We start from the raw sequence: 22013 nt of genomic DNA, 5'->3' as shown, positions 1-22013 counted from the left end.
GCCAGCATTGCCAGTCACCAATCTCGAAATACACTTAACTGATACCACGATCCCAAATATCGGGGCACACTTGCCTTGGTATTTTATTCCCTTCAGTCACAAATTATGATGCACTGTCAGAAAGGCGTCGAATTATCGTGGCATGTTTCCGAGGCACCTAGTATTTATTGTTCGTTCATTCATTCATTCATTCATTCATTCAGACTTTATTCAAAAGAAATTACAATTGTCTTAAAAGACACAGCCAGAGGCCTTAAAGGTGCCTGACTAGGCTACATCATTGTATTTTAAATAAAATAAAATTAAGGAAAGCGCTGCGTTGAGTGAGTTTTAGAAAATAATGTTATTGAGTGTGTCACTAATTCTCTAAATATTTCGCTACCTTTGGCACTTGCAAAACTAATTCACTATTAGACTCGAAATGCTAGCGTAGGTTTCTTTTGGGTGCATTTGCTCAGAGCGAAAAAAAAAACAAGCTTCACGTTGGTTCTAGAACGCGGCACGTCGAACAATCGACGAACATAAGTAGTTCATCCTTCGAAGTGATCCCTTGCAGAAATACGCAGCATAATGAAGTTATATAATGGCCAGTTTTCCACTCGGAAGGCCTACACAAATGTGTAAGCTAACTTTTAAGCTATTTGATGAAACACGTGGTGCGTGACGTGCCGTGTAATTTGGCGTGTACATTTGTACACAGCGTTACTGAAAGGGTTATTGCAGGTAAGGGCTAAGAAGGTACATGCTGATCAGTTTGCTTTAGGCGTGCGCAGGTTGTCAAAATAGACGTTTCCAAAGCAAGTGAACGTGCATGCGTACCTAAATACAGAACTTCAAAAAGCACGTGCCCGTTTTAAAGAGTCACGGTAGCACTGCATTTATCCCAAAGCCCTTCACCTTTAAACAAGCGCACGTGCGTGGCAAAGCCCCTCGCTATGCTCGGCCTTGGCAGCTCTAAACGACCTCGTTTCTTTCGACAGATGGGATCGAGGTCTCTGAAGATCGTTACCGGATAGCGGAAACAGATCAATGATACGTAACCCGCCGTCACATACGACGGTCTGACCTAAATACGCCTCCGGGTTCAGTAATGAAATAGAGGCGAGTCATATCTGCTGCGGTCAGGCTGGATTACTACTACGCAGTAATAGGTTGTTGCGGCAATTCCTCGCTGAAGGCTGTATTCACGAACTATTAAAAAGAGGCATCTATACTCCAAGTCAATGTAAAAAGTTCTTGAATAAGGCTGTATTTGCAATCGGTTAAAGAATGAGCAGCTCCAATGTAGGAAGAAAAAGAAAAGCTGATGCTACCCAGAAATTGTTATTTGGGCTAGCTGGTTCGGTATCTTGCCTTGGGGAGGATACGTTTGATTAGAAAGATGGAGCACAGGATGAAAAAAAAAAAGACGTAAACTTTCAACACTTACAAGTGAGCGTCTTTTACTCTGCCGCAGAGGCTTGGCTAGCCTCGTATACGGCTCTCTTTAAAGCGGCACGTTAACGCTCTTTTGTGTTTCACGCCTCTTCGACTACAGTGCAACGACATGTAAGGAGTGTTGGGCCATGTATTTAAAAGAGTCATATTTACGTTATACTAGGACTCATGGAAACAATAAAAAAATTATTTCCTTCTTAGAGTGCGTAAAAAAACCCTGCGTGTCTTTCATCAGGCAATACATTGATCATTAAAGCGGGTTTCAGCTAAGTACGAGAAGTACGAGCATGATTCATTAGCTCCAATTTTCACGAAATCATGTCACACAATTATAAGGTAACTATCTGCTCATTGGAACAACTATGGAAATTTACTTTCACGGTGTTAGTGAGTATATTAGAGGTTTGTTGATGCTAACTAGGTTTTTAATTAGGCATGATGGGTTTATTTAAATGTGGCTGATATAGATGTGTCTACTGTATGTGATTTTTATTAGGTGGGATTTATTCTATTCTGAACAACAGATGCTCCTATTTCGCTAGCTGAAGCATTGAATCAAATGAGCTTTCTTGTGTGGATTATTACAACCCCTAAGGACCACGGGAATACTCAAGCACAATAGCAGTACTTCTAGTATATTCTCAGTATATTCTCTTCTGGGCATTTGTTTTATATATCGGAGAGTTTCTTATAATTTACTTTGCTTCGCGTTGCACAGCCCAACGGTGGAAAATCTTGGCACGCAAACCCATGAGCCATCGCGTTCGCCACGCCTGACCTGAACCAAAATACCTTTGACCTTACTCTAATGGCGCATTCAGCCACTCTGATATACGCGATATGAAGTTGGCTTGCGCGAAGAAAAGTCCGACTCTGATACACTTGGAGGACACATACTAGTAGTAAGAATGGAAATTGAGTCTGCAGAAAGGGGCTACCGAGCACGACTCAATATACGTATAGACGCTGTCAGCACAAGTTCGCCGGTCAGCAAACATGACTGCCATCCGTGTGTGCGTCTCGAAGTGTGTACTGCTCGTGTGGACAGTTCGGTTCGTCGACGCCGCGATTCGTGAGTCTCCCGCTATCCGCACCGACTCCGGCCTTGTTTCCGGTGTACGTGAAACCATCGATGGCAGAGAAGTCGACATGTATTTGGGCATTCCTTACGGCGAACCTCCCACGGATCTTCTCCGCTTCAGCAAACCAAACCCAAAGAAGCCATGGAACGGAACGCTCCAAGCCATCAAGAGACCTCCTCCGTGCCCGCAAACTGTCCACTACCTTACGGATGAGGTGAGCTTCCACTACACCAAAAATTCGGAAGACTGCCTCTATCTTAACGTCCGGAAGCCGGCATCTGATTGTGAGCAGAACGTCTGTAACTCCAAGCTTCCGGTGGTTGTCTTTATGCACGGTGGTTGCTTTCAGTGGAGTGACTCTGGTCTTTTTATGCACGACGGTGGAAACTTCGCTGCTCTAACGAACACAATCATGGTTAACTTCAATTATCGCCTGAACGTGTTCGGATTTCTTTCCGCGGGAAACGAGGAAGTCGCCGGAAACTGGGGCCTCTGGGATCAGAATCTTGTGCTGAAGTGGATCCAGAGGAACATTGAAAACTTCGGCGGTGATCCCTCGGAAGTCACCATAATGGGTCATAGTGCCGGTGGAATTTCTGCTGGATTCCACGCTGTCTCTCCGGAGAGTGTAGGTCTCTTTAAGAGGATGATTCTGCAAAGCGGCAGCCCCATGAACGCGATCGCCAGCCTCTCGGCCCGTTCTGTTGGAAGCGTCATGGAACTTGGTGCAGATTTGGCGTGCGAAGGGGTGCGAGAACGGAAACTGCATGTAGTCATGGACTGTCTGAGGCACCGGGACAAGAATTTGTTGCTAGGGCAATTGAGCGGTCTCGATCTACGTAAGAGCTTGTATGGACCGATATACGGAGACGAATACGTTCCAGACGACCCGCTTCTGCTGAGTAGTTGGAAGAAGAAGATTAGAAGCACAGAGATCATTATTGGAACTACGTCCAACGAGGGTGCAATGTTTCTGTATGGTGCCATGAAACTAGTTCCACATCTCAGGAGTCTCCTCTCGCAAGAGTATAGATCGACAATCACGATTGCGATTAGCACGACTCTGGGAATTCCCATTCGAGCTGCGAAAGAAATTACCACTGCATACTTCGCCAATCCGAAGGGGGAGCTCACCGAAGACGAAATCCTTCGGGTCCTCGGAGAAATGCTTGGAGACGGCCTCTTCGTGTGCCCAGCTACTTTCTTCGCAGACTTTGCATCCGAGCAAAAAATTCCGGTATATAGGTACACGTTCGACTATCGACCCTCGTTTAGCTTCTGGCCCGACTGGTTTGAGGTTGCTCACGGTGATGATCTCCCTTTCACTCTGGGCTCAATATTGTTTTACGGAGATGAGAGCAGATTCGAGCCAGGAATCGGCAAGGAGGACTACGATTTGTTCAGACAACTCAGATACACTAGTGCAGAGAAGGAATTTATGAAGGCGGTGGTGGCGTCAATGTCGGATTTTGTCAAAACAGGGTGAGTCTACATAACGTTACCATTGTATATGGAAGTGCTGCACAATATTGAAGGTATAAAACTGTGGTCAAGAGCTATTCGGCTTGGTTTATAGTGAGTCTCAGGAATAACTGCTCAGGTGTTCTTTTTAAAGCTTTAAAGTTGCTCTTAGATGACTGATGCAGATGTTTCATAACTATCTAATTATATTATTCTTTCAGTTAGGACTTCTTTAGTACACAAGACGTCCCTCAAAAAGTGCGTTCGCGGATGAGGCATGAAGCTTTCCGTAATGATTGAATTATGTGTACAAATATTCTTTCACGGAACAAGTAAACTAACCAAAGTGCTACCTTCACTCGGACATTGTGATAAAACATTTTCTTAATGCGTTTTTTGTCAATTTTTGACATATTTGTACTATACCTTTCAGCGATGGTTGTGTGACATCAGCTCAGCTAATGGACATTTTTAGAGGAACAGTTACTTAAATTAGCGATAATCGCAGTACAATAACTCATCTGCCTATATTTCCATGGTAATTGTATTGCTCATCAAGCTGGAAATTTGATTTTAGAAAGCCTACAATACCAGAAACGAGAAAAGAGTGGCCGAGGTACTCGTCCGCGAACCCTGAGTACATAAACATCCGACCTGGCAACACAACGAGGCAACGTGGACCAAACACTGAGATCTGTAAGGTCTGGAGGCGTGTACTGATGAAAAAGTAAGTCATATATATATTTTTTCTAGGGTTTACATATAACATTTTCCTAGCGGATTATTGATTACCTTTTATAAATCAGTGGTCAGTGTTCAGATTGTGTATAACTGTGAAACAAAATACAGATCAAGAAAAATGACTTCAATGAAAAAAAAGGTGACTAGAGTGAGAAATTAATATAGCGGAAGAAATATATGTTCACGTGCAGGCATGTACTGCAAAATTATAATTTTTCAGTTTCTTTAACATCAGTAAAAGGAGGCTTACCAGGGTGAACTGAACTGTATTCCCGTTGTTTTTTCTCTAATTTATGCCTCTGTTTTCTACTAAAACAGTGTACGCATAGCTATAATGTATTAAACTTTTTCATGTACCTGTCATAGAGGCCTAACGACTATTTGGCTTCAATGCTGACCAGGAAGTCGCGATATTGAATCCCAGTCATAGCAGACACATTTCAATGAATGTGTACTGCTAGGGGCCCATGCACTTAGGTTTAAATTCAAGGTAAACAACTCCCCGTGGTCTGAGTTTTTAAGCTCACCTCTGAGGTGTCCCTCATCATAGAATCGCTTTTGTGACCTAAAATAAAATAAATATTATTTTAATATATCAACGTTTCCAGATAACCTCAGCGTACACATTTTATACGAAACTTCGAAGCTTATGCCTTCTACTAGCCACAAGGCTTTTTTTACAGAAAACAAGTTATTTATTTTATCACACACCTAAACAAGTATTGCTCGTTCATGCTGAATGTTCTGGTTCCCATCAATCACGTGATAGCTCTATTATTATTATTATTATTATTATTATTATTATTATTATGATTATTATGATTATTATTATTATTATTATTATTATTATTATTATTATTATTATTATTATTATTATTATTATTATTATTATTATTATTATTATTATTATTATTATTATTATTATTATTATTATTATTATTATTATTATTATTATTATTATTATTATTATTATTATGCCATCGTGGATTTTATGGCTTCCTTGTCAGACCCCAAAAAGGCTTCAAGTCTGAAGGAATAGAAATTACAAACTATCCACCTTCTACAATTACACTAATTAAACAAACAGATCTCTAAGTGGCAACTGCTTCATCTATAATTGAAAATGTTCGTGTCGTTGAACGGCAAATTAACTCCCAAGCAAGAACTCACCCGACGTCCTACCCTAGCACAAGAGGAACAGTTGAACTCAAAGATACACGCAAACGACGCCTGTATAATACGACGGACGGGAACAGCCACTTTTAAGCCCATGCAGTAGAAGTATGTCGAACTTAAAGCTGATAAGGCGCCTCTCTTGGAGTCCTCTGCTTACGGTGGTGGACCACGCTTCATAGTTTATATATACAGCACCACATGTGGGCTATTCAGTGAGCCCAGCAGAGGAGAAACAGACAATGTCTTCAAGATTCCCCCAGCGCGGTCGGGGCTAAGACAAGCAAGCCGCCTGATTAGGCTTCACTATAGAGTTATACCACCCCCACCACGAACGATACCAGACGCCAAGTGAATCCACGGTTCATAATTTTATCATTGACGCCTGTATTTGTTTTTTTTTTGTTTGGCTCACTTTGTATTTAAGGATAACAACACACTGTGGTTTTTTTTTGTTTTTTCCAGAGAACCTGGAACTAGTACGCAGGATGCCCCAAGAAAACTAACTTCTTCTAAGACGTCAAAAAAGACTACTTCAGCAGTCGGGGAGAAGACGGAGCAGCCAACTGCAAAGCATGTATCGGGTGCCACGGAAACCTCTTATGTCGGCCACTGCCTCACTGTGGCAAGTGCCGCGTTTGTGCTTTCTATGCACATCGCGGTTGTACCGTCTAATTCTTAGTTTTTATAATATTTGTGAATTATTAATAAATGTTTGTGTGGATGTGGTTACAATCAGCGTGCCGAATGTGTACCTATTATTAGGTTCACAAGAAATATGCAAAAACAACACGTGGAACTGTGAACTTCATAAGCGACCCACGCCAGTAAGCACTTCGCTCTCTGGCAAGAACTTCTTACATGCCATAAAAAGGGCTTTAACAATCACACCACTCAAGTGCAGCCCCGCACCAGCCATCTATAAACCGTTGGGCTCATTGAGAAGTAATGCCGCGAACGCATAGAGGTTCATACAATAATACCTAGAGAGGAATCTGGCGCTGCGATCGTGTACCTCATGGGAATTATGGGAAGTACGGGCTTCGGATTGGATAGGGTTAGCTTGTGACGTATCTACAAACCTTTTGCTACAGTTTCAGTTTTGTTCTTCGAAAAGTGCGGGTAGTGGGGTGTGGTATAACTGGCTGAAGCAGTGGCTTTCTTTCTCAAAGAAACTGAGAACCACTGAATCTCCTGATTTGCTGCGACGTTGGAGCTTTACGAATCGCATTTGACAGTTTAAACGAAGTGTCGTGTGCTCATGCACCGCTGCGCCTAGATTTAGCGTTTCATGCCAGTGCAGGGTCTTGCCTCACGTTCATGTTTTTCGCGAGCGCGTCTTGTCCAAACTCGTTTTGAATTGACTGCAAAGCGATGACGAAGCTAAGTAGACGCACCATCCCGCTCAGCTGACTCGACTTTACAACGAATCCAGAGGTGCGTTGGGGGCAGACCACTGGGACAGACACACCTAGCGTCGCAGAAGATGAAACGATAAGTATTTTTCACTAGATACTGTACAGTTAATGGCATAAATGTATAATGCGTACTTTTCAGAGAAAAATAAGCACGTTTCTTTTAAAGTGTTGTAAAAATAATTCATTAAATCTTCGTACCAAATCTGGAACGCTATAGCAAAGCGATGCATACCCTGATGGTTAAATTTGTCCATGTTTCGCATCTACGACATGATCACAAAATCTTCTTGCAGTAAAGTTTGCGTACGAAAGAATGAAGCAAGTTTCAATTTAATATAACTTCATAACATTTTGTTCCTCACTCGGAAAAGAAGCGTCGCGAGTCTCAAGAGCGTTATCCATCCGAAGTAGATCCGAAGCCTGTACTTCCCATCATTCCCATGTGGGAAGGAGCCCACGTAGACACTAGCGCCAGATCCCACTCTGGGTATTTTCGTATGAGACTCTATGCCGCGAACGTGACAAAGTAAAATGCAGGAAAATGAATCTTCAGCATTTTAAGTAGTTTTTACAAGCATGCACGCATGTATCTTCCCTCCCCACACACAGACACGCGTGCACGCCTCCCCTTACTAATTTTTCTTCGCATACACACGCGCAAGCAGGCACCCACCCGCTCATCCAACAAACGAAACACGCACATTAAAGCACACACACACACGCACACACACACACACACACACACACGCACACTCACGCGCACGCACGCACGCACACGCACGCACAAACACACACAACACACGCGCATTTTCTATTCACAAACATGCACGAACACACGCACCCATGCACTCACCCATACCCCCCCCCCACACACACAAAAGTGTGTACGCACTCACGTACGTACGCACAGAGAGATTGTGCAATGAACTAATTTGAAAAATATCATGCTTGTCATTCTGTATACCACGAAGATGATTACCAAACATCAAAGCCGCAATGTGATTATGCTAGGCGAAAATGAGATATTCCAAGTTTCAAGTTTTTCAAAGTTTCTTTCTTGATAAACCTGGCAAACAGCCATCTGATATGTTATATTCAGTGATTCCGACAAAACTAGAACGCCCTGTGAAAGCTGATAAAGAACAGTCCTCATCAAGCTTAACACGAACGCCCCACTGTGTGTCCTGAAACAGTTTAATTGACTCTTGCGCCGCGAAGCTATATGCATTCTGTTGCCGAGTTGTTGTCTATGCATGCCGACATACTATCGAAGAGGCAACAGCTTGCAGCGCTGCGCGACTGCCATCACTCAAAGTAGGGGCCGCGCATTGGAGCGTTCGTGTTAATCTCGCTGATGACTGTACAAGACAACGTAAACTGTGTTATTTTTTTTTCTGCAAACTGGCGGCCTACCATCAGTGGTTGTCACCTTGTACAAGGGGCTGCAGACAAACATAACAGAATATATAGAAAAAACTTCAACCCAAGCCCTAATTATGTCTCCTGAAAATTCGGATTCATTCAGATGTTTTGGTTTGCGACAAATTGCTGTGGTTCATTATTTTCGTTCAAAAGATATTTTGATTCAGAAGAAAAAAAAACACTACGAATTTACATAACGACGGCACGCGTGAAAAGAAAGCGTCTCCTGGCAGGCTTCCATCGCACTGCAGCGGCGGAGTAATGGGACCTACTTTCATAAGGCATCCTTGAACACTTAGATCGCCGCGATACAGAAAACCTGGCTTCTGGCAGGGCTTCCGATGCCCTGGAACCACGCTTCGAAGAAATCGACGAATGAGAGCGAACTCATGCCTATTTCGAACTCGCCTAATAGTGAGGGGAAGTCCGATAGAGACTGTTTTCCCGTGCGGCCACATGGCCGCTTTGCACGCCTTGTTGCTTCTCGCTGCCGCATTACTGACATTCGTGGTCGCTGCCGAAGATGGCCAGGCACCCGTCATCAAGACTGCCACGGGCCTCGTTTCAGGAGTGCGCATGTCAATTGGAGGTAAGGCCGTCGACGTATACCTCGGCATACCGTACGCACAGTCACCGACAGGCCCCCTTCGCTTCGGGAAACCCGTACTTGCCAAGCCGTGGAACGGAGCATACGCCGCCGTAAACAAGCCGAAGCCGTGTCCACAGACTGCACATTACTACACGGACGACGTTAGCTTCTACTATACTGATTATTCGGAAGACTGTCTTCACCTCAACGTCCGTAAGCCAGTGTCGGTGTGCCAGGATGACTCCTGTGACATCAAGAAGCTTCCAGTAGTGGTATTCGTTCATGGTACAAATTTTCAATGGGGGGACTCGAGCCCCTACCTTCCCGATGGCGGAAACTTCGCAGCAATGACTGATACCATATTTGTGAGCTTCAATTACCGCCTCAACGTGTTCGGCTTTCTCTCCGTTGGAAACGAAGATCTGCCTGGAAACTGGGGGCTGTGGGACCAGCAGCTTGCACTTACCTGGGTACAACGCAACATTGGCTACTTCGGCGGAGACTCCAAAGAAGTTACTCTTATGGGACACGGTGCTGGAGCTATCTCTGCTGGTTTTCATGCCATATCACCGCATAGTGTTGGACTGTTTAAGAGGCTTGTTCTGCTGAGTGGCAGTCCCATGAATATTGTGTCAAAATTTTCTTCTCGCTCAGTGGATAGCATTAGGGAACTCGGTGCGAATCTTACGTGCGATGCGGCGAAAGAGCGGGAAATTGGTGCGGTTTTGAAATGCTTGAGAGGTGTAAACGAATCCCAGTTGCTTGAGCAAGTTAAAGATCTCTATGTAAAGAACTCTACATACGGACCAGTCTATGGGGATGAATATCTGCCGGATGATCCTTATATGATCAGCACTTGGAAGAACAACATCAGGAGCAAGGAAATCATGATCGGTACTACGGCCAACGAAGGCGCCTTGTTCCTCTACAACGTAATGAAAGCGGTGCCCCGATTCAAAGACCTACTTATCCTTGACTATAGATTGGCCGTTCAAAAGGCTATTCAAACTGCTTTTAAACTATCAGATGAAGATGTGACAGAGATCACTAAATTCTACTTTTCGGAATCATCTCTCGGCCACGACACAAAAGACGTGATTACTATTCTAAGTGAGATTTTGGGAGACGGTTTGTTCGTATGCCCTGCCACATTCTTCGCAGATGAGGCGTCAGAGCAGAAGATAGCTGTCTTTAGATACGTGTTCGACTATAGACCGTCATTCAGCCCCTGGCCAGCATGGTTTCAGGCATCTCATGGAGACGACCTCGCATTTGACCTGGGCTCCATTGTGTTCCTCAGAGATGAAGAGAAGTTCATTCCTGGGATTCGACAACAGGATTACGATCGCCTTAAGCAGCTGAAGTACACCGCCGCAGAGGAGCAGTTTATGAAAGCAATGGTCACTTCTGTGTCACAGTTTGTAAAGACAGGGTAAGTTTTTTAATTATTCTGTTCTGATTATATACAGCCCTTTCCTTGAATTGTGTGTGACATCACTAACACTAGTATTTTTTCGTCAATTTAAATTTGCCTTGATCCTCAGCCAGTGTTGGCGAATCCCTAATTCTAGCGCTTACGACTCACTTATGTTTTTTTATCACAGATGTTCTTGAGGATAAAAGACTTTATGACCCGGCAGCTGGCCTGGTTTATCAATATTAAAACAGCACACGTGAAAAATGTTGCAGGCAGTTCAAAGTGATACAGTTCATGTAGTTAAGTCGACTTAGAACGAAGTCATTCTGAGACTTTCTTACAATAATATTACAGTGTCCGATTATGTCACCCCTGAAACGACAAGGACGTGTTTACACTGCAGAATGGCAGTTCGTAATTACTTCCTTGATATTTTGTAAAATTGTCTAGCACCGAGATTCATTCAATGCCTGGTATCTTTCTGAGAGCCTGTAATTTCTCGATTATACTTGAATCATAATCAATAATCTTCCGCAGAATATGCTCCAACGCCGGTGGATGGAGATATTTGTGTGTGCGTTATGCTTCAGCGGTCACCCATGTTGGTTTTTTTCACAGTTTCTGACTCTCTTAAAAGCGTCAAAAATCTTTGAACATGGTCTACCACTAGACCTAGTGTTCCGACAAGCGATCTTAGCTTATTCATGGCAGGAACTTTGGTTCGTATAGCTATTTAAATTTTCACGCTAGCGACACCCGGTATTCATAAATTATAGTTAACTCAACCTTCAATCTTCCGAATATATACAGCTTTAATTGTCTTTATGCAGAATGTCTGTATGCGAAATGACACGGACAAAATGCACAATGCAAGGCTTTATACATATGTCGCATTCTGTATTTCTTTTTCTTTTAGGCGCCCAATGATACCCGGATCAAAGGTACCTTGGCCGAGGTACTCCTCTTTCGACCCGGCGTATATAAACATTGTACCGAACAACATTACCCGAAGTCAAGGTCCAAGGCAAAATATTTGTGCGATGTGGAAGAGCATTCTCGTGAAAGAGTGAGTAATTTTGTGCAATGTTTTAAAGATGCTGTGTGTTGCTGCTCGTACTATGTTATAGTGACATAGTGACCTTATAAAAAATCTTAAATTACTGTTGTCGTTATAGTGGTTGGACGAAATAGAATTATTGGCTTATAATGATAACTCCACTTTATTGCTTCCTTCACAACCCCTTTTTTTGAATATGAGTGGTATATATGCGAGCAGGGAATATATATTCATAGGGGCCATTTGAAGCCCGCTAATAGCTCACATCTGCATACTCTGGCTTATAACGATGTAAAAGGGGAAGCAAAAAAGTTAGAAAGCAAGTCCTAAAAATTAAAAACACAAAAAGATGGAAGTGGCAGCACAAGCGCATTAAAAAGTATGGGACTAAGTCAACATCCCGTCCAATCTTCGAAGCCTGCTATTAAAAGCTAACACATTTGACCTCTACCGATGTGCCTGGCTGAAGTGGGATACGTAGTCAAAACCGCATGCGTCTGAAGGAAGTTACTCCTGGAAGCATATTATTGCTTGGTCTTAAGGTTGAAAACCACAATAATTTAGCCCTTTCTGTACACCTAAAGCCTATATTCTCTTTGTTCAATATCTTTCCATAGGAACGAATTACCTTCCCCTATCAATGAAGAAAACCTAATTTAAGACTGCCAATTAGGTGACAACACGCTATCCAGGTACTGCATTATTATCTTACAGTACTCCGTCGTGTGTCAAAAAGCACTTGGTCTATATTTCTTGAAGCATGGTGAAAATAACACCAGCCACGTTCTCTCTCAAACCTTGCTTTACCATGGCTTGTTTTACGTTTTGTTAAAGAAAGTAAATAATCTGCAAAATTTCTTGTTGTTGTGGTTTGATGTAAGGCATCGAGTATTTATAAAGTTTGTATTCTACCAACTATAAAAGGAGAATAAACAGGATACCGAATTGAAACTTTGAAAGAAAATGATACGTGACCATGGAAAACACCATTAAATTCTGAAAGCGAACATGGCTGACTGAAGCATAAGGTCCCTCCAGTATTCTGGTTCAAAACGTCGCTTTAAAAAATAAGTTACGATAACGTGCGTGATAACTGTGCATTTCTTATGCTAGAAATGTCAACCAATGAGGGCGAAGATTCAAATAATTCCTGCGTGATACGCTCTGTCGTTGTCAGTAACAACAGAATATTGCTATTATTTTCTGCAATCCCCTTGAATAACCATGCCGATATATTGACAATCCGGGGGAAGACATTTACGGCTTGCTTGAATAGAGCACGCTTTCCTTGTGGAAACTTAAGCGCTATAGCGGCTGTATGAGCCATCGCTCTCATTTTTCCGTGCAACTGAAGCTGCAGAGCTGCAAGGTGACATACGTAATGAAGCCTCGCGTTTTTATTGCCTGCACACTTTTTAGGACAGCCTCGGCCTTGTGAACTATTGAGAGTAGTGCAGAATTTGAGCCAGCTATGCTTGGTTGCACTAGTAGTGGCCTTGTGATGGAGGGCAACAATACATCCTTAATCTGGGAAATACCTCGGCCATGGCCGGTTACTGCACCTGAAACCACAAAGCCGGCGAAGTGTATGCATTCGTTGCTCTCAAACTTGTTCTTATCTTTCGCTGACAGGTATTCACCACCACCTAATCCTGGAGGGTTACAGTAGCCCCAGCGCCTATCAGACCCGCGATGAAGCGCTAATACTAATGGTACTGGAATAAACCTAAAACAGCTAAACCATGCAGAACAAGTCATAGATGTCACGGAAATCGCTTTTAATTACGTTAACGGTGTTTCTTGCAAATAGTGTAGACCACCTTACTTGTGACTACGTTTTTGTTTTATTCTATAATCTCAGCGTTCCTCTTTATGCTGTGTGCACTAGCATTCGTGTGATGAATCTCGGTGTGCTGCTTCCAGCTTTGCCAGTCAGGAGTGCATAAGTCTTTTCATTCGAGAAATGCATGGTCCCAAACCTGGTTGGTATCTTCTGCATAAGGAAAGTGAACTGGTTCTGGAAACATAATAATAAAATACTTTTTATAAACCTTACGCTTCATTGTTAGGAACGTCAAAGGAACGCCTGATAATGAAAAATTTTGGGACTTTTTTTACTCTTATTTGTAGCCATGCATCTGATAGTGCTGAAATGCAGTCGTCAATAGTGTAATTTATTCTGTAATTAAGGTAATTTCAACAAAGTTTAGCGTCACTTCAAAGCAGCCGCTTAAAATTATTAGAAACTAGCGTTCCACAGCGGGGAGCACCTGAGACATTGCGTGTTCAAGATTCGGTAACGCGGAACGCACAGTTTTAAAATCAGGGGGAGTCGTGTGGGGTAAGGAATGTAACGACAGGGGTACTTTGATCGTGCCCCCCCCCCCTTCCTCAAGAAAAAGTAAAGCATTCGTGGCGCAACCAGCCAAAACCACCTTGAAAGCATCCTGAAAAGGGCGCAATAGGGGCGAGGAGAAGGCCTCGTTGGGTGCCAGTCGTGCTTTCGTGTGACCCCGTCAATATCCACGACGACGACAACGGCCAACTTTTTTTTTTCAACACCACAAGCATTCTTTGTATACGTCACACTGATGCCGACGTCACGAAGGGCTGGAAACTCAGATGAGCACTCACGCTTGTTAATCGTAGCTTAGGTTATTCACTCAGAGTTACTCCCACAACGTTTGTTGCTCATAATCAGCCAGTATGGCGCGGAACGCATGGAGAACTATGAAACTGCAGAGTTATCTCGAGTCTCCAAATTCGGTTTGAGGAGTCTCTTACTTCAAATAATGTCCAGTGAATACACGTAAATTTCAACTTCAAAATTTTAACCTTACCTGAATTGTAATACATAGAGGCCGTATTATAGGCAAATGCCTATTTTGTTTCGAACGTTGCTACATTGTGCCACTTTGTTGTATGAGCATAAATTAGAGGTTAAGAAGAACTTTTATAATGTTTTTATACTGCCTCTAAATGCCTATTTTGAACGTTTGTGCCTCCATTCCTATATGTGACTATAAATGCCTACTTTAAAGAATTATGCCTTTACTAGCGCTAATTAACCTCAAATTTTGCTTTTTAGTACTGTTTAAGACTGGTATTCGTGTTACCGGGCAAAATTGAGCTTTCAAAATTCTCTCGCGTGTGACCTATATTAGTATTCAATGCCTCTTGGCCAATAGGATGGCCGACTAGCCTCTATACATGTATTTTACTTGTTGCGCGCCGAATGAAACGTTTCTTTTAATTGGTTCATGACGAGCCGGGAAAGCATGATGCGAAGAGATAAGCTTGAAACCTTTGCCACTCGCTCGGTGTAGACTTCGCAAGCGAAACTTCTTCTCTGCTCTCTTCAATATCGGACCAACACGGAGTCAGAAGATCACACGACACAGATGCATCAATACGTCATACACGCAGGATTACATTTGCATGTCATCCTTATCCCAGGTCGTGCACGCAAACAGTGTCGTGTGGTTTCAACGTTCTCTGCTTTGTGCTGCCTGTTTCTGCGGGATGGATCTCTCTATGCGCACTCGTGTGGTGAGGTTGGCACATATCCTGCATCCTCACCCCGATACACAACGTCGCACTGCTGGAACTGCTCTAAGAGACGATTCACCAAAAACACGCCAAGTGTGGTGAATGGTGGCACTGGCACGATGCGAGATCACCACCGCAAACATAATGGAGGCAGATGAATTCCCCATCTCGCTCGATATGAAGTTAAAAAAAACACGCACAGATTCTGTTTGTATCGTTTAATATTGGTGTCAACCTTCATAATTCTATTCAGGCAACAGATTGCACGAATTACACACATCGCCTTAATTAATTTTCGCAGTGTCAGTTTGACGTACGCAGGACCTTTCCTTGGTAATTATATATGCCACCTCCACCAGGTTGGGACGTGTGCCCGCCAGATGAAGATCAAGTCTGATATTTCATTTATTTTAATGATGCGTAGTATAGCAAATCTTGGAAGAGAAGGTCGCGAGCGCCCAGTGCACGCATTTCTGTTGCCTGCTAGAAAATCTCAAATCTTGCGAAAGGTCATTTAAGGTGTCCACAGACAGAAGAAAAATTGACCCCATGTGGTTAGACTAAGTTTACGCAATGCTTAAAGACCCTCCCTGCCTATTACCGCTGCGCCTATTTGCTCCTGTATGAACGCCTCTGACTTGTGGTGCAGTTCTACACGCTGCAGTGAATTTGCTGCCTGTCTCTCCCGTATTTCTTTTCCTTCTCTTCCCCCTTTCTTCATATTTCTTGTCCCCTTCCTTAATCTTCCAGTGTAGGTTACCCAACCGGATGTCTTTCTGGTTAACCTCCCGGCATTCTCCCTTTTGTTTCTTCCTTCCTTCCTTGCTCCTGTGTGGCCTTTCTCACCCATGCCGTAAAGAAAGCGACCCAGGAGCGTTTTTATTCGGTGGACGCTAAACTCATCATGCATGACTAGAGAAGGAGAAACTGTGTTCTGCAAACGCTGCCGAAAAAACAATCGTGCCTATCCTAGACTATTGTCGCCCTTGTACGATCATAAACTAAAACATTTCTGCTTTTTTTCTTGCAGTAGAAACAGATCCCACACGTATTCTTTGAAAATTTGAATTTATTCACAGCTTAGTGTGCTTATATTTGCAATTTTAGGGGTCTTAGACGGCGTTTTACCTGCCTAGTTTGGTTGCCTAAACCCTTTTTATTAGTGCCTATAAATCTAGCCTCTAGTACTAGTATAGCAACGCTAACAATTGTTTTTGATTTAATTTCTTGAAGCAATACCATCAACGTTGAGCCCAACTGCTCAAACCTGAAACACACTCTGGAATCATGTGGTTAACAATACTATCGTGAAGTTACTTTTGAACTAGTGCAGACAGGCGGTCGGGTGAGATGGGAACATTGCAGCCCTTTCTGCGGAGTGACTGCTACTACTCTAAGAATTTGCCAAAGGAACCTCTTCCGGGGTACGTCACAGTGTGACGTCACCAGCGCACATGAAGTCGGTGGCTGGCAAAACAGCCCCGCTGGTGTCTGAGTGTGGTAAAGTAGCGCGCTGTTTGGGGCTAGTTTTCTACGACGCGCGAATTTCTGCATGGTAACCGACCACATTTGTGCACCGTATGCAGCAACGCTTCCTTTTAAAAGCTGTGAGTTTAGAGAATAGCAAAGCACCGAAATATCTGTCGAAGGAATGCATAAACACACGCAGCGCTGCCATACAGAAGGACCCACCGACGGAACTTTCTTGCAAACCAGCTCCTGCTCCGAGGGAGGGTATGGTGGGTGGGGCAGTGACTTGACGCTGTTTGCAAATAGGGAGGGGTCTGCTATTCGCGAATAATAATATTTGACCAATTTCTCTGTGAAACTACAGCCCAAAGCCAACAGAGAAGAACAGTTATATTTTTGGGGGCATTTGGAACGAAAGTGAAAACGTTTTAGGGTTGCGTTGTGCTCCAACAGCGTATTATTGTTACTAGTTTTCTTTAGTAAGCGCCTATAATTGGAGGCAAAGTTCAACAGAGAGGTGGTCACCCATACTCGTTTCTGTGTGCTATTTTATAGGAAACAACTATATTTTATTACAGAACTAACGTAGCATTTACACTAACATATGAAAGCTCCTTGATCTTCAAGTGGGGGCACTGTCAGAAAATAGCATGTTTCCGACATCTTTGCAATGCAAAAGCTGGCTTCACTTCTGCTGGCAGGGCGTTGCGGGAACTGTCATCACTCAGGTACACCACCATGGGAAGTCACACTGCCTGAAACTGGTCTTCAAAGGTGACTGCACACCATCCCATGTCAAAGTCGCACATTTTCGACATCCTGTTCGGACTTTTGTGGAAAACCCCCTTCAGTGTCACCAGTGATTTAAACTAGCTCACGTCAAGGGCATCTGTCCAAAGTCGCTATGCTGCCCCGGTGCGCAGAACCCCCTTTGGGAGATGTGTGTCAATCCACATTTCTTAAATGTGGCAACTTTAATGGCTCACACACTGCCTCATCGAAATACTGCTCTTGAATCAAGAAGGTACGTGAACTGCTTAAGCAAATGGTCACAGACAAATCGACTTTGGTACCAACCACCACTCTACTTCTTATTGCGGACGTACGGGTATCCTTAGCGATTAGAGCACGTGTGGTGAACCTAAGTTAACACGTGCAAAACTAACACCACATCAAATCGTGGTCGTCAACAGTGGCGTTATTCTGGTCACCTGATAGTTGGGATCATTGGATCTTTAGTTTCGCTTTCTATGATGAACTGGATTTAACTTCCTTGCCCTGCACCAATCACCAGAGGCCAATTTTTCAATATCTCAAAGCAACAATGACCTTCTTGCGCGAATGAAAGCAATGCTCCAATTTAACCTGACCGTTTTTTCTCGTTATGTAAGAGGTTAATAAAATTTAATTTTATTACAGACATAATTAACATGTCTAGCCACCTCAAGGTATCTGCCTTGATGAGAAAAGTTATTATGAATGCTGTGAGGAAACATCAAATTTCGCTAATGATTGATGATTCTATAGTAAATTTATTGACAAACTTTATCGGGTGATACTTTAGTCATCAGCAGACACTTACAGGGCCAAGTTAGCCGATAAATTACTTCAACATATGTGGCTTATCAATAAAAAATATTTTCTATTCGCCTTGCACTTTTGTAAGTTAAGTTTTCACCTTTTATTTTAAGCACAACGACTGCACTAGTAATATTGTCTTGTACTCATGAAGATGCGCAGTCTAAAGTTAGTTCAATTTACAAGTCCTTAACTTTGTTCTGCGACATTCATCACTGAAATGCATGGAATAAACTACCGAATTCGGAAAATATTTTGCTCGTAGGTACTGTCTGTCATTGGTTAGAACTCTCCGGTAATGACCTAACCTAACCTAACCTATACGCCCATGAGCAGAACTGGCTGAAATTAATGTTCTAGAGTAACAAAAGTCTGTAGAGAATAGCTCTGGTACTTTGAAATAATGAGAAAGTCATAAGCAAAACTTGTAATAGCTCTGTGTACGAATGCTACAGATGAGCAAAACCCCTTAGAAACGGTAGGCAAACGATAGAGCGTCTGCTGCGCTTGGTCACGGGAATGACTAAACGAGTGAGTGTGCGGCGCGCGCTGCGCAGCGCGAGCCATGTGCCGCCGCACCTGTCCTCCCGCTGCGCCGTAAGTAAGCGCGCCCATTTCATTTTGCTCGGCGCACTGGCCCGATGCAGGGAGCTTCGACGGTGACGCTGGACCTAAGGGGCCTCGCTCTTATTAAAATTAAGTGCAATATAAGTGAAGGAAATGAGGCGCCCAACTATGATAACCTGTTTACAATGAACATGGTTAGCCTGAACAGCCCGCGCAGACGCTCTTAGGGAGAGCTTTTTTAGTAAGCCTTCCTCTTTACCAAAACATTTTTGTTAAAATAATACCTATATGAACAGTTTGGCCCACTTTTTGCCGTCGGCATGGGTGTCACCGAGTGGTTCAGGATAAAGTACGAAGGCGTCGCTTGTTTTATGCGCAAGTGAAAGCACGTTAAGGCAGCTGACGATCGCTGTTCAAGTGTTCAGGAAACCGGTCGGGTGTCTTTGGAACGAACAAAGAGGAGGAGTGCTGCGTGACTCTGCCAGTAACCAACGTTTTTGCAGTAATTACGAAACTAAACCTTTAGGTGGGGTCAAGCATGCCCTTCCCTGAGAAGCATCAGTGGAGTGCTGGTACCTTCAGACGTGCTGCATTTTTTTCATTCAGTTTTTGTTGAAGCGAAAAACAGTCCCAACGCCACTTAACTTGATGCAGTGGCCATGATTCCTTGCGACTGCGCTCTGTTAAGCTACGCCAGTTCAGAGGCTAAATGAGCTAGCCGCCGCCCTTACTGCGTTTAAGATTCAAATTAGTTGGTGCCGCAATTATTCTTTAATCATGACAGTTGAAGTAATGTTTAACAGTTGTTCGAAATGTTTTTGAAGTGGTAAGACGACATTCATAATGCTGTTCTCCTTATCGAACCTCACCCTCAAACCTTCTTGTGGCCTTTACTATCACGTGAATTGCTTGTTGAGTGAAAGCACAACTATTTAGAAGAAATAATATAGAAATGGTGACTCAAGTCTAAAAAAACAGCGCACAGGTAGCTGGGTACAACTTCTTTCTTTTATATCATAGTAAATAAACGAATATTTAAACAGTCATGAAATTAATCAAACTGTTTATTTCGCAAACATATCGGTAAATGATTCTTTTAGAAGTTTTGATAGTAATGAAGAAGCGTTTTTTCTCACAGAGAACCTGATCCTGGACAGATTGTGCAGCAGAAGAAACGAGGCCCACTCAAAGGATCACGGAGTAATATTGCAGAAACAGGCAGAACAGTACCACATTACACTGGAAGTGAGGCATCTAAGGCGGGGAGCAATGCGATGGTGCCGCGTTATTTGGTTTTGAAAAGTGTTGTCCTCTTACTGCTGGCCGAGGTAGCGAGTTGATTCCAGTATATGAATTGCCACTGCACTGCATTTTCGATGGCTATATTTGTATATGGTTGTGGAGAACCATAGAGGTGATTGTATATGTTGTACTGTTTGCTAGTGTATTTTCTATGTCATGCCTAACGTTTTGTGCCTGCAGGTGGAAAATAAACTCCGTGTAAAAGTATTCGGTGTCTGCTGCAAGAGAATCTTTTTTTGTAGCTCGTGTTCCCAAATAAGTTAAGCCGCCAGCGCAGGAGATCATGGGTGTCCTCTTTGAGCATAATTACAAGGTGCAACAAGCTGCAAATGCTGCCAGGTGCGTTGAACAATAGAACATCGATTTTGTAAATGCCCAATATGTAGGCAATTGAAATCACAATCCCAGGCCGCGACGATGTCGGGAGTATCAATGCCCTTGCTTCACGTACATGTGCACATAAGTTCTAAATTGGAGCCACTGCTGTCTTGCAGCGGTAGGCCCGCTTTCGTATCCCGCGCTGATGCTTGTTACTTGGTAAACGACAAACGGCTCTTAGTTGTTCTCTTTTAAACAGAACCATCCACCAGCCTGAAAATCATGTTCGGCACTGCCATCTCGCACCAATACTTGAGCCACCTCAAAACTTGCACAGAAAATGCATGGTCACCACCACAGTGATCAGCTCATGCCGCACCGTGCAAGCGCTCCGGCGTGTGAACGATGGCCTCTGTTGCACAGCGGCGCCACAATGCGGCAGCCTTGGGTATTGGTTGAAACTGCTCAAATTTCAAATGCATGACGCCGATGCTTGCTGACTGCAATAAATGCTAAAGGAACACTTACGAGCAAGAAATGTTTTTAGGGGCGAAGCTCCTTAAAGTGGCACTCGTTCGTCCCTCGTAGTCGTAGTAGTAGTCGTAGTGTGTAACTAGTATACATTTTTACCTCCAAGGTGGTGCCGGTGAGAGATTTCTTCTGGGCATTGTTGAACAATAAAAGATAGTGCTCAATGTACATGCCAATGGCTGCTAAGAGGAAATGAGAGGCAGGAGAATTCGGCTTTTAGTTAACTGGCACACTGCGAATTTTTTATTGTTCAAGAACGAACAGAAGACAAAAAAAGGTTGGTGCGTTATACTTGCTAGGCGTAGCCTCCTAGGTTTTATAGGTGTTTAGCGAGCGTTGGGCCGCAGTGCCATGAATACAGTGAACTAGTATATACCATGAACTCGAGGTGGTTAAAGGTGGGAAGTAGACACGAAGCGCGAGCCCTAAGAAAGTGTGCGTGTGCCTCCTCTTGTTCAGTCCTTGGAATGTCCACTAGATGGCGGTGCTTATATATGAGGAATATATGATGAAAAGATGCGGGATGGTGGTACTTGGAGTGTTGAATAGGTGGCGAACGGACACACAGACAGATGCATGGACGGACGCACGGATGACTGCATGGACGGATGGACGCACGGACGGACGCAGGAGCGGATGCATGGACGAAAGCAGGGACGGACGCACAGATGTACGTGTGGACGCACGAACAGACGCACGCACGGTTGGGTGGATGGACGCACGGGCAGCCACACAGACGCACGCATGGATGAACGGAAGCAAGAACGAATGGACGGACGGATGCTTCGCCCCACTATTCATCATTCACTTCATGGATATGCTGCCATTTTTTGCGTATTAGTAAAGTACAATTCCACGACAGCAGCACTCCTACCGTGACCTGACGCTTGGTAAGCAGAAA

General features: G+C 43.6%; 1 protein-coding gene across 1 annotated transcript; it reads left to right on the top strand.

Annotated features, from left to right (window-relative positions):
• Nucleotides 1-2349: 2349 nt before the first annotated feature.
• LOC119174344 (uncharacterized) lies at nucleotides 2350-20470 on the top strand. The gene is made up of 7 exons (XM_037425208.2): nucleotides 2350-4001; nucleotides 4558-4707; nucleotides 6360-6575; nucleotides 8531-8626; nucleotides 9034-10755; nucleotides 11657-11806; nucleotides 20100-20470. The coding sequence occupies exons 1-7, from the start codon at nucleotides 2434-2436 to the stop codon at nucleotides 20299-20301; spliced, it is 4104 nt and encodes a 1367-aa protein (XP_037281105.2). The 5' UTR covers nucleotides 2350-2433; the 3' UTR covers nucleotides 20302-20470.
• The last annotated feature ends 1543 nt before the right edge of the window (nucleotides 20471-22013 follow it).

The sequence above is a fragment of the Rhipicephalus microplus genome, chromosome 5 (genome assembly GCF_043290135.1).
Source record: "Rhipicephalus microplus isolate Deutch F79 chromosome 5, USDA_Rmic, whole genome shotgun sequence".
Taxonomy (NCBI): Eukaryota; Metazoa; Arthropoda; class Arachnida; order Ixodida; family Ixodidae; genus Rhipicephalus; species Rhipicephalus microplus.
Note: the sequence above shows the minus strand (reverse complement) of the source record. Positions and strands in the feature narration are given on the sequence as shown.